Consider the following 15,638-nt stretch of genomic DNA (forward strand, 5'->3'; position numbering starts at 1 on the left):
GCAGGAATTTGCGATCTTGCAGGCCCCCTCTTCCGGCAGGGGGACGTGCAGGGACCCAGGCCCAGGATCGGAACCGCTCCTCCTAGGCCCGAGGGCCGCCCCGCGGGGCCTTTCCCCGCAGCCAGGACCGCGCGGGGCTCCCGGAGAGGAGCTGGGGCGCCGCGGCTCCGCCCAGTCCGCGGGAGCTGGGGCCGGTTCCCATAGGGATCGCTGGCCTGGCCGGCGGCGAGAAGAGGCTGGCGAAAGTCGGCGAGGCGGGAGCCAGACCAGGCCCAGCCGCCGCCACGCCGTGAGTCCCCGGCGGGATGGAGGCGCGGGCTCGGGTCCAGCAGGCCCAGTCTCCACGTGGCGCCCCTCGGGGTTGTGCTACGCCGGTCGAGGAGCGGGGCAGAAGTTCGGGGGGCTAGAGGCTGCGCTGTGTGCCTTTTGCGGCGACTGCGCAGCGGGGTGGAGGAGGTGGCCCCTCGGGCTCGGGGCCACGCGGGCCTGTGCCCCTGAGCTGGTGGCACCGGCGCGGGGCTGGCGCCTCGCGGAGCCGAGCTGTCCCTTCCATGCCTCGCCGCCGCCCCCGCGGGGAGTCGGGCGGTGTCCTCTTGCGGAAACGAGACCCGAAATTAGAACCGGGGAAGCCCTTAGCCCTCCCGGTCCTCCAGCCAGCTCATGTGTCTTGGATCGGATGAACTATAACATTAAAAAGATAGATTGTCTTACAACTCAGTTCGTTTTAGGCGGACGGGTTACATTTGAACTATCAAAATGGGGTTACCTAAGGCAGCTGGATCGCGTTGCCGTCGATTCGGGACCAGCCTTCCCAGGACGTGTGTCAACTCCTAATTCTGTAACAGGTGCCTTTGTTCTGTTCCAGGTCGTTGACTAAGACCCATCGTTGAAAGGTCCTCGTGCTGTCTGTTTACGTCAATACTTTATAATCCACATTTACAAACTATGTGAAGATCCATTTTAAGAAAACTTCTTAGCCCTTTGTGATGGAGAAGTATGAAAAAATTGGGAAAATTGGTGAAGGATCCTACGGAGTTGTTTTCAAATGCAGAAACAGGGACACAGGTCAAATGGTGGCCATCAAGAGGTTTCTGGAATCAGAAGATGACCCTGTCATAAAGAAAATTGCCCTTCGGGAAATTCGCATGCTCAAGGTAACTAATTCATTAAGATGAATTTGCAGGGGCTTAAAAATTAAAGTGCGTTGTGTTATGTTTAAAAAATGCCTTGAGATGTGGTTACATCTTTGACACACAGGACTTTTATTTTCAGTGACACAAACTGGATGTCCCTGCGCAGGCCACCAGTTATTTGATGAATTAGAAAGCAAAGACAGAAATGCAGGGAAAGGTGGTATTCACTTTCAGAGATTCTGTGAGCTATCTAATTTTCTCCCAGGTCACCTGGAGATCTGATTCTTCAAGAGTCACCAATTATGATGGTACAAAAACTTAACACAATGCAACTTTGCTAGCATTTATGATTTTTTAAACTTCAGAACTATCTTTTGTTCATGTTCTCAATCCATTAAGAAAATTACTCGTTCGTTCACCTGTTTTCAGATTGCTAGGAAAATGAAAGGTTTTCATTACTCCTTATCTTTCTCACTGCTGAGCATCATAATACCCTGTCTCAGAGGAAAAAAAAATTTTTTTTAAAGACTGAGGATGTTCCCTTAAAAAGTCTAGAAGTTAACATAAGAGACCATGGTGTTAGAGCGAGGACTAATTGTTTATGGCAAACAGAAAATATTTTTACTTGGAAAAAAGGTTTATTTTCAGAATTTCTTTGAAGGTGAAAACCAAAGTTGCCATTAGAATATGACATGTAATGAATAGGTGGGAGTTAGCTTTGTTTCAAAGAGGACCTCTGTGTTCTGATGTAGATAATTGACTATATGACTACAAAAAAGTAAGCAATGATAATTTCAGTGCTTCCCATTCTTGGTGTGAACTTGTAACTGTCCATTACTGAATGCTCCTGAAGATAATAACTATTATCAAGAAACTTATTTTGCAAATATTTTTAGAAAATACTTTTTTTTTTCTAAAAATTTGAAACAACACAAGCTTTCTTTTGTGACATTTGGGACATTTTTGTGACATTTGACAGCTTGATGATACAAATTCAGTATCTGTATTAGTGAATTGTTTCCTAGACTAAATATAATCTTTCTTTACCAAGACGTCCTACTGCAAACCATCTTTTAAAAAATATAATTACTTGGTTAATTTTTATTTTACTACAGTGTTGTTTATTTTTGTACAATAGCTGATTGCTGGTGTGTAGTCCCCATAAACCTCGCATTACCACAGTGCCTGTGATCCACCACCATGGTCCATTGTGCTCTTCTCTCCCTTATTTTGACTCATCTTCTTCCCCCTTCTCTGCTCTATGCCTGCAAGTTTCATCTTTTTTCTTAGCCTCTATTTAGATTACCTACATTTCTCCTCTCACATCTCACATTTTTCTTTTTCCTTCTTACTTATCTCTCTTATAATTCCTTCTAGTTTCATCCATGTTGCTGTGAATGGCATGAGTTTATCTTTTTTGATTGCTGAATAGTATCTATTCCACATCTACTTGATTGATTCATCTGTTTTTAGGCATTTAGGTTTTTTCCATGTCTTAGCTATTATAAATGGTGCTACAATAAGTATAGGAGTGAAATTTTCCCTTCAAATATTTTTGCATCCTTTGGGTAGTTTCCTAGGAGTAGAATCACTGGATCATATGGTAGCTTCATATGACTAATTTGAGGAATCACCACACAGCTTTCCATAATGGTGCAAACCACTTTGTAGTATTTTTATTTTGAATCATATTTTTCCTGGTTACATAACTAAGCTTTAAAAAAAAGTTATTCCAGTTAAAGTCAGTCAGTTCATGTTCTACTTTAAGAGCAAAGAAGTGCCATTTTAGTGGCAGTAATAAAATTATGATGCAATATCTGAGCTCAAAGCAACTATCCTTCCATTTTTCAAACTCACACTCCCACTGTGAAAAAATAAAGACAAGAAGGAAAAGTAAGGGATGATGGCTGCAGCTAAGGAAGAAGGTGTTCTGGGGGGGTGGACTGCCAGGGTGGGGCAGAGTAAGCAGAAGGATCTCGAGGAAAGATCAAAGGTTGCTTCTGGGTGTGTTCTGGTCCTGGTATGTCGTAGGAGGAGCAAGGTGATCATCTGGAGCAAAGTAAGTGAGGATGAGGGTAATAGAGAGGACATTACAGAGGTGAGGGGTCATGTCCAAGGGTCTCATGGACCATAGTGGGGACTATGTACTTTATTTTGGATGAGAAGGAAACCATTAGAGGATTTAGAGCAGAGAGATGCCCTATATGTCTTACATTTTAGGAGAATTCCCCAAGCTGCTGCTTGCTCTGACTTCACAAATTAGCAGGATGATCAGTTAGAAAAATGTTGGAATAATTCAGGTGATTGGATTTGGGTCAGAGTAGTCAGATTCTAGACGGAGGAGAGCACCAAGGTATCCGGTGGTTAGATGAGAAATCAAAAACAAGTAAAAAGTTCCTGACCTCAGTAACTGGAAGAATGAAAAGAGATTTTTTTATTGTAATAGGGAGATGTAGGGAGATGCAAATTTGAGGAGAAAAAGAATCAAGAGTTCTGTTCAGATTATGTGGATTTGAGAGATCAATCCACCCAGGATATAAATAAAGTGGCCAATGAAATATACAAATCTGGCATTCAGGTGAAACTAGGTTGGAGACATAAAGTTGAGAAATATCTACATAACCACGACAACAGGTCATGATGAGGAATGGAGAGGCAGGTACAAAGACTGAGCCTTGCCCTGACGCTTCAGAATTTGGAAGTCAGGAAGATCAGGAGGAATCATTAAGGGAGGCCAAGAACGGAAATTCCCAAGAGCAATGTTCTTAAAAGGCTTAGCAAAGAAGCCAATGTGAGAGAGAGAGAGAAAGAGAATGAATCATACCAAAAAAGAGAAAGATTGAGGGGCTGTTCAATGGCGTCAAAGGTCATTAGCCTTGAAAATATGAGGGTCATTTAAAATCTTACAAGCATTGTTTTGATGGAATGATAGGAATAATACCTTGATCAGAGAGAATTCAAGAGATAACAGAAACAGAGTGACATAGGCAACTCTTTTGAGGATCTTTATTATAAAAGGAAGTTGAGAAATAGGTAGAAGGCATTTAGAATGGTGAGAGGGAAAGAGTTTTCTTCACAATTGTTATTATTATTTTTAAAGGTATGTTTATTTATGCATTCAGAACTGGGGTACAGGCCAGAGGCTCGGGGTGGTGAGAGGATTCACCAGAGACAGAGTGGGGAGCAGAACAGGCAAGCTGACAAAGTACACTGCTGAGGGGAGCAGCGGGAGGGTCAGAAGAGGTCTGCCATGCCATGTGGGTCACCTCCGGGGCTGGGGATCAAACTCATACTGAAGTGGCTTTAACTTCTTAGTGCTGTGCTTTAACCCGCTGCACCACCGGGAGGGCCCATTGTTGTTATTTTTAATATGGTAAAGTAAGCATATTTGTAGATCAATGATACCTATTCAATAGAGGGAAAACAATGTTTTTGGAGGAAGAAGATTGTTGGAGACATAGCCTTGAGTTACTAACATGGGTCATGACTAGAAGTAACTATAATAATATAATAAAAGACCAATTCATGATCTTTTTATTGGAATGTTCCAATTTTATTGGAATGTGGCTATATCTTTACATACACTATTCTCAAACTTTATGTAACAGGATCCACAGCTATTTCCAAGCTGTGGATGTAGCACTTCTTCCAGGATGTACAACAACTCCTAATTTGACCCATAACATCTAAGGGAATGAATTCAGCCCTGTTCCATAACCTAGTTGTAAATAGGGTAATCATGACAGAAGTCAGATTACAGAGAAAGTCAAGTTCTTTGGGGAAAAAACTATCTTCAATCCAAAAATCTGGCATGATGGGTTGGAATCATGGCCTCCTAACGGGAGGTGGGTACTTTGGGTACTTGTTCTGCATAAAACAGGTGGCTGTGGTTGAACAAACTTTGCCCTTAGTAAATATTTGTGTGTCTGACAAGAAAAGGACTATGTAGTTCAAAGCAAACACCAGCCTACCAATCAACAATTTTATTACTGAAGTCCCAAGCCTCTATGGTGCCAAACCTTCTCTTTGTGGAATGAAAATGGTAGAACTATTGAAAGGGGGTGTAAAGAATTTCAGCCAGTAGTGGTGGAAAGAGTGGAAGCTCCCAGAGGAATTAAATGTAAAGGGCCTGGGGTGCCCACTATGAGGGTCCCTGGCCAATCTTCAGTGGAATGGCAGATGATACAGTGACCTTAGAGTAGCTCAGACCAATGTCAGGGCTGACAACAGCAGCCAGGACATTGTGTGGGCAACCCTCCATCCAGATGCAAAAAAAAAAAACAAAAGTGACAAACAAGAAGGGCTCACATATTGTTATTGGGTGGCCCAGTAGACTTGAGCAAGTGCATGTAGAGTTACATAGAATGTACAGATTTCATATACAGCAACATTAAAAGGGAGGTGCTGATATCCCATTTTACAAATGGATTCAAGATGGTTAATGATTTGCTAAGGCCTCCTAGTTAGTAAGCTGCATGCACTCACAGTTCTGTGTGTCCCCAAGTCCAAGCCTGCTGCTCCCACACATTAGAACCATCACGTTACACCAAACACCACACCCTAAAGTTTCCCAGTGACTGGTTCTCAGAATTTGTCCTGACCTTTCTCCAGCAGGGCTCTGACATGACACTCATGGCTGCAGTTTGGGTTCAGTTTCTTGCTGGAAAAGTTGCTCTTTCCATCTTTTATTCCATACCTCATAGATTATTCTAGAAGGCAAAAAGATATGACTAGCTACCCACAAAAGTGAGGATGAGCATTGGGGGGAAATGTCCATTTAAAACGTTATTATATGTAACCTTAATAGGAATGGTTGTCACCCCCTCCCCCAAGAGGGTGAAAATTGGTTCTGGGAGTAGGGGTGCAAAAAAGTCAAACTTTTTTATTACATAGATGTACAGATGGTACATAGATAAAGATATCTATGAGTTCACTTATGGTGTTAAAATATCATTGGAAAGTGATTAGGAAAAAATGTGTAAAAAGACTCCTTTGGGGACAAATCTGAAAGAAAGGCCATGGGAATAAGGAGGTGAGTGTGTGCCAGAAACATGCTGTCATTTGCCTTTAATAGTCGTGAACAGTAGTAACCTACAGAACACTCAGAACACCCTCTCCTCCGACTGTCTCCTCACTTTCCACCACCTTCCAGAGGAGCTGTGACTGCTCAGACATAGGAGCCACAGTTAGGAACTCCAGTTTCTGGGCCAGCTCCAAATTGCTGGGTGACCTTGGACAGGCTCTAATGCCTCCTGGAACTGGGCCCACCTTATCCCCATGATTTACATCGCTGTTTGGCGCTGACTGCTGAGGGAGCAGAGTGCTGCTGGGCTAAATACCCAACAGCTGACAAGCAGCCTTAAGGAAGCCCAGGCAGGAGAGCGGAGCATCGGAAAGAGCAGTGGGGCTGGAGTGAGAAATGCATAGATGGGAGGGCGGCAAGGGGCATTTATATTTGGCCAACAGGACGCTGGAGGTGAAGCACACACAGGGGCTCCCCTAAGTAGTTCACTGCTTTAAAATATCAGATCAGAAATACTCCTGGGAAGACTAGCATCCTGGGGTGGTTCCAGGCTGTGGAGGTATGACCATCAAAGCATTTACTCAGTGCTTACCCACCTGCGCTCCTGTCTGGGGCATCCCACCAAGTGCTGCCAAAGTACCAAATAAATCCCCTGCTAGCATTCAATCTCAAGAGCTCGTGGTTTGTAGAGGCTTCTGCTCCCCCCCCCCATCTTAGCTGAGGGAATATTTTCCCAGGAATAGCTGAATGATAGTCCCCACTCAGTAAATATCTCAGTGGGAAATCCTATGACCTCTTTAAGAATTTAGTTCTGTTGTTACTGATTGGTGGTTTTTCTAGGTACCTTCTCCTCAAATTGTTTGATTTATTGAAATGGATTAGTAACACATTTGTAGAACTTATTTTAGATGTGTTCAGCATTCTCTGTTATGGTCTCTATGAGATCACAAGCTCAGAGGTTTGGGAGCGTCACCCTGATGGTACAATAACGTGAATGTGAATGAGGGAAACTGGCTGACTGTACACAAGAAGGGAGGGGAGAGTGGGTAGTGGTGGCTCCGTTACACAGGTTGCAGGTCCCAAGTGCTGCGGTTTCAGTCTTCTTGTTTTCTTAAAGTCAGAAATCAGAATTTCACGCAAAATCTGCTGCCATTCTATCCAAAACTTTTTGTTTTGAAGGCAATTTCAATATATATAAAAGTAGAAAAATAATACAATGAATGCTTGTAGACCCTTAACTAGATGCATGAATGGGTTGTTAGAAGCTGGCTCCCTTCTCTCCATCACACACACACCAACACACACACACGCGCGCACACACATGCACATGCGCACACACGCGCACACACACACACACACTCCGTTGACTGAACCATTTCCCTAAGCATGCAGCATGAACAAAGACATTCTTCTGTGGAACCACAGCATGGTTTCCATGACATCTTAAGGAATTCAAGAATGCCAGTCCAATTTTTGCAGAATGTGCCTCAATATAGAATGTCTAGCTATTTCCACAAGGTTTGATGCACAGTAAATATTTTCAGCAAGTACATGACATAGTGGTGCTGTGTCCCTCACACTCATTCTCAGAAAATACATGATGTCAGCATTTCCATAATTGATTCTCTCAGTTGTAATCTCTTGGTTAAGATAGATTCCTCTTTATCAACTAACTAATAATCTGTGGGTGATAGTTTGAGACTGCGTAACTTCCTTGCTTTCTAGTATCTTTGATCCAGTGATCCTTACAGGATCAATTCTATTGGTATTATAAAATGGTGACTTTCAATGATCTTTCCACATTCATTTGTTATGATTTTTCTGTTAAAAAAAAAAAGAACTCTGCTTCAAATTGCCCACCTCATAAGTCTGCTTTTTGCTCTCTGTAAACTCCTGGATTATTTTTTTTAAATAATAGTTTATTTTTACATCATCTTGTGCCTTTTTCCATCTCAGTTGTAATCCCCATTGGCTTCCCATCATCAAATCACCCGTGTGCCATCACCATAGTCCAGTGCACTTCCTTCCCCTCATTTTTTATCTCATTCCCTACTGCACCCCCATAAAATGTTTCTGGTATATAGTTATTCATTATTATTTCTGACCACCCCCCTCAACTGGTCCTTTATGCTCCTGCTTTGAGTGAAACCATCCAGTATTTTTCTTTTTCTTTCTGGCTTATTTCACTAAGCACGGTCCCTTCCTGCTCCATCCATGTTGCTGCAAAAGACATGATTTATCTTTTTTGATTGCTGAGTAAGATTCCATTTTGTCTATGTACTACATCTTTTTAATCCAGTCATCTACTTTTGAGCATTTGGGTTGATTCCATGTCTTTCCTATTATAAATAAAGCAGCAATAAACATGGGGGTGTCTTTTTGAATCAGTGTTTTTGTATCTTTTGGGTAGATACCTAAAACTCCTGAATTTAAAAATTCATTATGTTACAGGCCATACTGTCATTATTCTTTTGTGCTTCAACTATCATGTGTTTAGCCACATGGGGCTTCTTGAACCCAGCACCTTTGTCCTGACAAATAACCTGACACTCTTGAATGCCCTTCGTGGTGGGCATGACAGGAGCCCAGGTGCATCCTGCCCAGCTCTGTAAGCAACCCTTTCTCCAAGGAGCTCTGTTTCCTTCTAGTAGAATAAAATTTGACTTTAAAATGTTGACAGGTGATTAGAATCTATTTACTTTTCTTGAGATAACTTTGGTTTATGTCATTCTTCACATTTTAGAGGTATAGGGTCTAGCGTGTTCAGGTGTTATTACCACCCATGCCCACCAAAGCAGCCACTCAAAATATTTGAAAACACCTCTCATGCCAAACAAAACACAATGTGGCAATGGTTGGCCCCTGGCTCAGTTTGGGCTTTTGTATTATCTGGCGCATTTATGCAAATATAATGATGAGAGGCTGGCAGGTCTGGCCCCTCCATGGTCATCACTAACATACAGATACATGTTGGACGTTTATGGAAACTGGTTGTCGATGTCATGGGAGACAAAGCAGGTTATTCATTACCCACAATGAAAGAAACCGAACAAATCCTCTTGTCCTCTTTCCCTATTTGTTCAACAAGTGGAGACCTGTTTAATTTATTTTTACAAGATAACATACTAAATGCAAATAGTAACACACTGTTTTGTTTGTTTATTAGACTTTGGGGGGGGGGCTTAGTTTACAATGTGTTTATCTAGAAAGATTGTATTCCTGCTGTGTAGTAAATGCCTAAGTTATAAAACTGCCTGGCAAATAATTCAAGGACAAAAGCAGAAAGCAACCAAGTGGCTGGTTACCTTCTTGAAAACACCAAGTTGTATGGAGATTAAGTACGTACCACCAGTGAGCAGAGCCCTAAGTACTCCTACATATAAGCTGCCTTGCACCTAAGATTCTAGAAAATAAAATTGTCAGAGCAGGAAGACACAGAATAAATGACTTTATAATATGCTGTGATAAAAAAATGCAATTGTGCTATTGTCTTTGGCCAGTGGAATTATTTTTATTTCCAGCAAATAAAATGTGCAGGTAGACAACTTACATAGTTGCTATGAAACAGTCAAACTACATTAAATATTTGTGCTTTTCATATGGAAAGCAAAAAAAATTTAATGCACCAAGCTTACGTCTTTCACTTATTATTTTTTAATGTTTTAATTTGCCCTTTTATTTGGCAAGGTTGTCTTTTAGGCCACAAAGTTGCTTGCAGCAGGCATATTTTCTTGTTTGTTATTAACCTTCTTTATCACTTATTAACTTTTAAAGAGCTCTTGTGAAAATACTGTTGGATAAAATAAACTGGTTATCAAATTTTTGAATGCCACCTTTCGTTTATATTAATGAAAGGCGAGAGTTTCGAAACTAACTGATGTTATCATTCATACATTAAAAACAAACAATTTTGCTTTGTAACTATCTTCATGGTGCTGTATTAATTTTTGGCTACATCTGTTAATGTTCATATCCATCAGACCTATCCTATTACTTATTTCCTAGTACTTTTCAAACACTTTATTAGCTAAGAAAGCATCCCCTGTGTTCATCCTTAGCCTGTGCTGCGTCTTGAGAGGAATCCCGATTAGAAAGAATACATTTAACCAGATCAATAATTTCATGCCAGTGTTTTCTTGTTGCAGGAGAGATGCCGCATGTGGCCCTGCAGCTGTGGGTGGAGCTATGATTTGGCTGAGTTTCTAGTAGTCTACTAGATGAAGTGAGTAGGGCTGTGATGGGGGCCACCATCCCTGATCTTTCAAATTTTTGACGGTGGTGCTTACCTCAGCAGTTACTTCTGGAATGTGGTCTTGTTGCTGATTTATTACCTAGCAGTCATGGTGGTGGTGGTATGAGAGCATTAATTCATGGGCTTCTCGTTAGCCTTTCTGCCAATTAGCTCATGCTCCACTGGTATGAAACCAATGTTAGGGTTTGTCAGCGGCCAAGTGCAACCACCCTAATTATGTATATGGGAGTGAAGGAAATAACCACAAGGCCCACTGGCAAGCATTCCTCTAAACTGGGGCCACGATGGCATTTTGGTTTCAGTGTATCAGTGCAGTTCAAACCCTGTCCCTTAACTATTGAGAGGTAATCTAGGCTCCATACTGCCTCTGCTTTTCATGTCTTTGTCAATATCCTCTTGCTCTACTGGTAGTAATTGTGATGACACTGGTGATGTTGATGATTACAGATGCTTTGCTGAAAGGTTTTCCATTTGATAAAACAAGTTACCCCTTGGTAATTTTATTTATTTATTTTTAAAGATTTATTTATGCATACAGAACTGGGGTTCAGGCCAGAGGCAGGGGCACTGAGAGGATTCACCAGAGGCAGACTGACAAAATACAGTGCTGAGGGGAGCAGCGGGTGTGACAGAAGTCTGCTGCGCCATGTGGGTCACCTCCCTGGCTGGGGATTGAACTCATGCTGAAGCAGCTGCAGCCAGCTTCATAGTGCTGTGCTTTAATGCTTTACACCACCAGAAAGGTCTCACCTGTTGGTAATTTTAAAAGAGTTATAGTTCTGAACTTAAAAGTTGTTTTATCACCTTCTAAAAATAACCCTTTTAGATCCTCACTGGAATTGCATTGCATCTACATATTACTTTTAGAATTATATGAATGCTTCAGTGTATCTTTTCATCACCTATCATTTCAAAGTCCTTGAATGGGGTTAAGGAAAAATTTAGACCTTTAAAAAAGAAAGCAAAAAAAAGATGGGTAAAAAAGAAAGTCTAAGTAAGGAAAATTTAGACTTATTTCTGAATCAAAAATAAAATTGGATACTGCTGTTCCTTAGTTTGGACAAGCTCTAATCTTGCTCTATCTCATACCCTTGAGAGTGTAATAATATGCTGATAATATGGAGGTAATAGTATAGAGATCCTTGGGAATACTGAAGAATAATTACGATAAAGATGGGTGATCACTTTTCTCCATTCTACATGAATGTTAATGGACAAAAGAGTCCTAACAATGATATTTATGTAACAGAGATTGAATGTGAAGTGCAAAAATTGTGAAAGCTTGTAAACAAAACAAAACAAAACTCTTTTCTAGGACAATTCCCCTGCTCTAAGCTTTAATTTCTGTTCTTTTGTTATTGACCATAGTTGTGGGAGAAGAATGTTTTTGAAAAAAAAAAAAAAAACAAAACAGGATGTCATCACTGAAAAAATGGTTTGTTGATTTTCTCTAAAACACAAACAGGATAAATAGCCTCCACTCTTCCCACAAGAATATAGCCCAGAATATCCTTGGCAGTGGTGGGATACAAGAGATCACAGATGTAATGGTCTGGACACTGGCTAATCTAGAAGCATTTAAAGCTGAGGTCACAAAGTCATACCTACAGGGGCCAGGCAGATGTGAGAGAAATGAGTCACTTCCACAATTAAGTACACTTTACTTAATTTATCTTAAAATGTGCAATTGTGTCTATTGCTTTTATATTTAACAGAAACATGGATAAATTAAATATCTTGCTTTAACCCTAGTATAAGAGAATTAACGCAAGAGTGATGATAAAGGGCAGCTTCTCTTGGCTTTGGTGTCAGTGATGATAGGTGTGGTGGGGACTGAGGTGAACTAAAGCACAGGGGCCTTATCTAAAGCAAACAGCTACTTTTCAGCCCTGACTCATGATGCCATTGAGACTGCAGGCCAGAAGTTGCCGGCTCTGCTGTTCTTAAGAGCATCCTGGTAACTAGAATTATAGTTAAATGAACGCTGAATTACATCTTTGTTATGTATATATGATGTTTTTGTCTCTCCTGTGAAGATCACATGTGACCGAACCACAAATGTCCATCCTGTTGCTTGGCTCTTCCTATCTAAGGCGTCTGCAAATCCCCGAGGGACCCTGCACTGAAGCGAGCAGCCATGCCTCATGACTGCAAGTCGTCACAGTCTGGGGGCTATGACTGAGACTTCCAGGTTGCTGTTATAAACTGGTTTCAGGACCAGAGATGCCCCTCAGAGTTCTGTCCCTTGGGCAGGAGAATCAAAAGAGAAGATGAAGTTTATTTACGATGCTAAGTGTGTAAGAGCTGGGCCTGGCTTACCAACACACTGACAGCACCATCAGCCACCTCATCCCCCTGGGCCAGGTTTCTCTCACTTGGTTTTCAGTACATCTGTTTCCACTTCCTCCTCCGCTACCCTCACCCTTGGTGTCATGAGCTGCTATCTTCTTTCTTATCTTGGGGGACCTTCTTGCCTTTATCCTTCTCCACTTCCTCAGCATCCACCACATCCACCGTACAAGGGGTGCTGGGTTCCTGGGGCCTCTTGGCTTCTTGCTCTGTCTTCCTGGACAGTTGTATTTGTCTAGCGCTGCGCTTACACCCCTGTGGATCCCCTGCTTTTATCTCCCGTTCAAACGCCAGCTAATCAAACAAATCTACTTTGATATTTCAGAGTCCCCACCAACTTAATCTGACAAAACCAGTCATTTTTTCCTAAAAAAAAAAAAAATCCTTCTCTTGGTGAGAAATGGTGAAATGGTGATGGCACCATTTCTGCCCTGTTGTACAATCTCTGGTCATTCTTGGAACCTCCCTCTACTCACCCCTCACTCCCAGTCTATCTCCATATCCTAATGATTCTAAAAGAAAGTATGTCTCAAACACTGCCTGTCTTGCCATCTGCAACCCACCTCCTCCCAGTACCCACCCCCCTTTTCCTGGCTGCTGCCATCTCTGTTATCAACAGGCTCCTCACAGGTCATTTCTTCAGAAGGCCCCCCGCCCCTCCTCACAGTTCTGTTTCTTACCATCATAGTAAGCTCTTAAACACCCAAATGCTACCCCATCACATCTTGCTAAAATTCCTTCCATAACCTCCTATCATATTTAGGATAAGTATAAATTTCTTAAAATGATCTGCAAGACCCACTTGGACACAATTCCATGTGTGTAGTCCTAAGCATGCTGCTTTCAGTTCCTCCAGTGGCCTAGGATTCTTTCAGTCTCAGAGCCAGTCTCTCTGGTGGAAGCTGCCATGCTGTTACCACCACCTCTGCCTTGGTCTAGTCAGACTTCCTCCTGCTCCAGGTCTCAGCCCAGCCATCACTTCTTCAGGGACAGTTCTCTCAGGCAGCCTGATCATTGTGTGTGTGGAAGGCTCTTCCTGACACTTCTTTGTTTAATGCTTGAATCTTCGTGCCTCCAGGACCTAGAAGGTTGCCTGAGACAGGGCAGGTGCTCTGTGCACCTTTGTTGAATTAATCAATGCAGCCAAACAAAGTTTTAGATACCTTCTGCTCTAGAATACTTCGAGGTCACCCCCTATGCTGACAACCTGTAGAGTTAATAATTTATTTAAAAACACGTCTAGGGCTCTCCCTGGTGGCTCAGGGGTTAAGCCTCAATTCTATCAGCAGCCACTGTATCATGAGTTTGATCCCCGCCAGGAAGCTGACCCATATGGTGAGGCAGACCTCTCCTGTCTCACCCACTGCTGCCCTCGGCAATGTATTTCAGTTCTGCTCTCCACTCTGTCCTGGTGAATCCTCTTACCCACACCACCATCTCTAGTTTGTAACCCAGTTCTTGTACGAATAAATAATAAATCTTTTTTTAAAAAGTCTAATTGATGCATGTAGGTCTGAATTAGAATTTAGTCTTAGTGATTGATTTTTCTAAATTAAAAATTTTCTGAAAATATGTTGAGAAGTTATTGGCCATTTTCAATAATATACAAATTATCTCACGGAGGGGGCTGGGTGAGACAGACCAGTGGTTTATAAGCCATATGACATTTTCCTGTGTTGCTGGTGGCAGGCTCTCCCAGGGGACCATCTGACAATACACATCACAGACCTTAGTTGTCTGTATGTGTTGCAAAGTTCACTGTAGTGTGGAGAAAACTGTTCTCTGCTCCTGGAAGAGCTGTAAGTTTGCCTGCCTTTGGAGGGAGGGGCACAATCTCTATTTAAAGACATAGAGCTCTGTTTCTGGGGATCTAGGTGTTTCTCAGCTGATTTTCTCAAGGGCATCTTCCCTGCACCACCCACAATCCTCAAACCAGGTCACTTTATCTTGCTTTTTATAACATTTAGCATATCTGTAAATGCTTGTTAAAATATCTGTCTCCCTTCCTAGGATGTAAGCTTTATGAGGAGAAGGACAGTGCTTGCTTTATTTGTCTTTCTATTCTTAGGACTAATCCAACACCTTATGCAAATAAAGTTAAATAAACAGTTGTTGAATAAAATAAATAGAGAAAATACATATTAAAGTAAATGAACAACTGTTGAATGAATAGAGAAAACTATCCGAAATAAAAATAAAAATAGGTTGAAATCCAAATAGTGATTTTAACCATTAACCTTCATGTACCTGACACTGTATGTGTGATTTACATGAAATAAGCTGTCATAGCAATCCTAGAGCTTCCTACGCTATGGGTGAAAAACCAAGATCTGGAGAAGTTAACTAAATAATTGGAAATTAAGGGCCACAGTCCACTCTGGTGGCTCAGGGAATTAAGTCTCAGCCACTATGCGACTCAGCCACTACAGCACAAGCTTGATCAATCCCTGGCCAGGGAGCTGACCCACATGGCCAGCAGTCCTCTCCTGTCTCAACCGCTGCTCCCCTCAGCAGTGTATTTCAGTAGATCCACCTGTTCTGCTCCCTACTCTGGTGAATACTCTCAACCCTACCTCTTGCACCTCTGGCCTGCAACCTAGCTCTTGTATGAATAGATAAATAAATCTTAAAAAAAAACAAAAAACAAAAAACAAAAAACAACCACAGAAAATTAAGGACTACTAGCTAGTAAATAGTATATCAAAACTGTATTTATAACAACCAAAGATGGAGAAAATAGGAGAAAATCTACATATTACTTAAAAGTATACCCTGCAGGGCCCTCCCTGGTGGCGCAGCGGGTTAAAGCACAGCACAAAGAAGCTTAAGCCATTTCCCACTGAGTTCGATCCCAGTCTGCCCTGGAGGAGATCCACATGGC

The 15,638-nt window shown here is 41.9% G+C and overlaps 1 protein-coding gene across 1 annotated transcript in view; it reads left to right on the forward strand.

Annotated features, from left to right (window-relative positions):
• The first annotated feature begins 205 nt into the window (after positions 1–205).
• Positions 206–15,638, forward strand: part of CDKL1 (cyclin-dependent kinase-like 1 (CDC2-related kinase)) — a 45,206-nt gene continuing 29,773 nt past the window's right edge. The window contains exons 1-2 of the mRNA XM_012724419.1: positions 206–289; positions 866–1,154. Coding sequence (XP_012579873.1) covers positions 987–1,154 — 168 coding nt within the window. The 5' untranslated portion in view covers positions 206–289; positions 866–986. The remainder of the gene's footprint in view (positions 290–865; positions 1,155–15,638) is intronic.

The sequence above is a fragment of the Condylura cristata genome, unplaced genomic scaffold (genome assembly GCF_000260355.1).
Source record: "Condylura cristata isolate star-nosed mole 26May11 unplaced genomic scaffold, ConCri1.0 scaffold00013, whole genome shotgun sequence".
NCBI classification, from domain to species: Eukaryota; Metazoa; Chordata; class Mammalia; order Eulipotyphla; family Talpidae; genus Condylura; species Condylura cristata.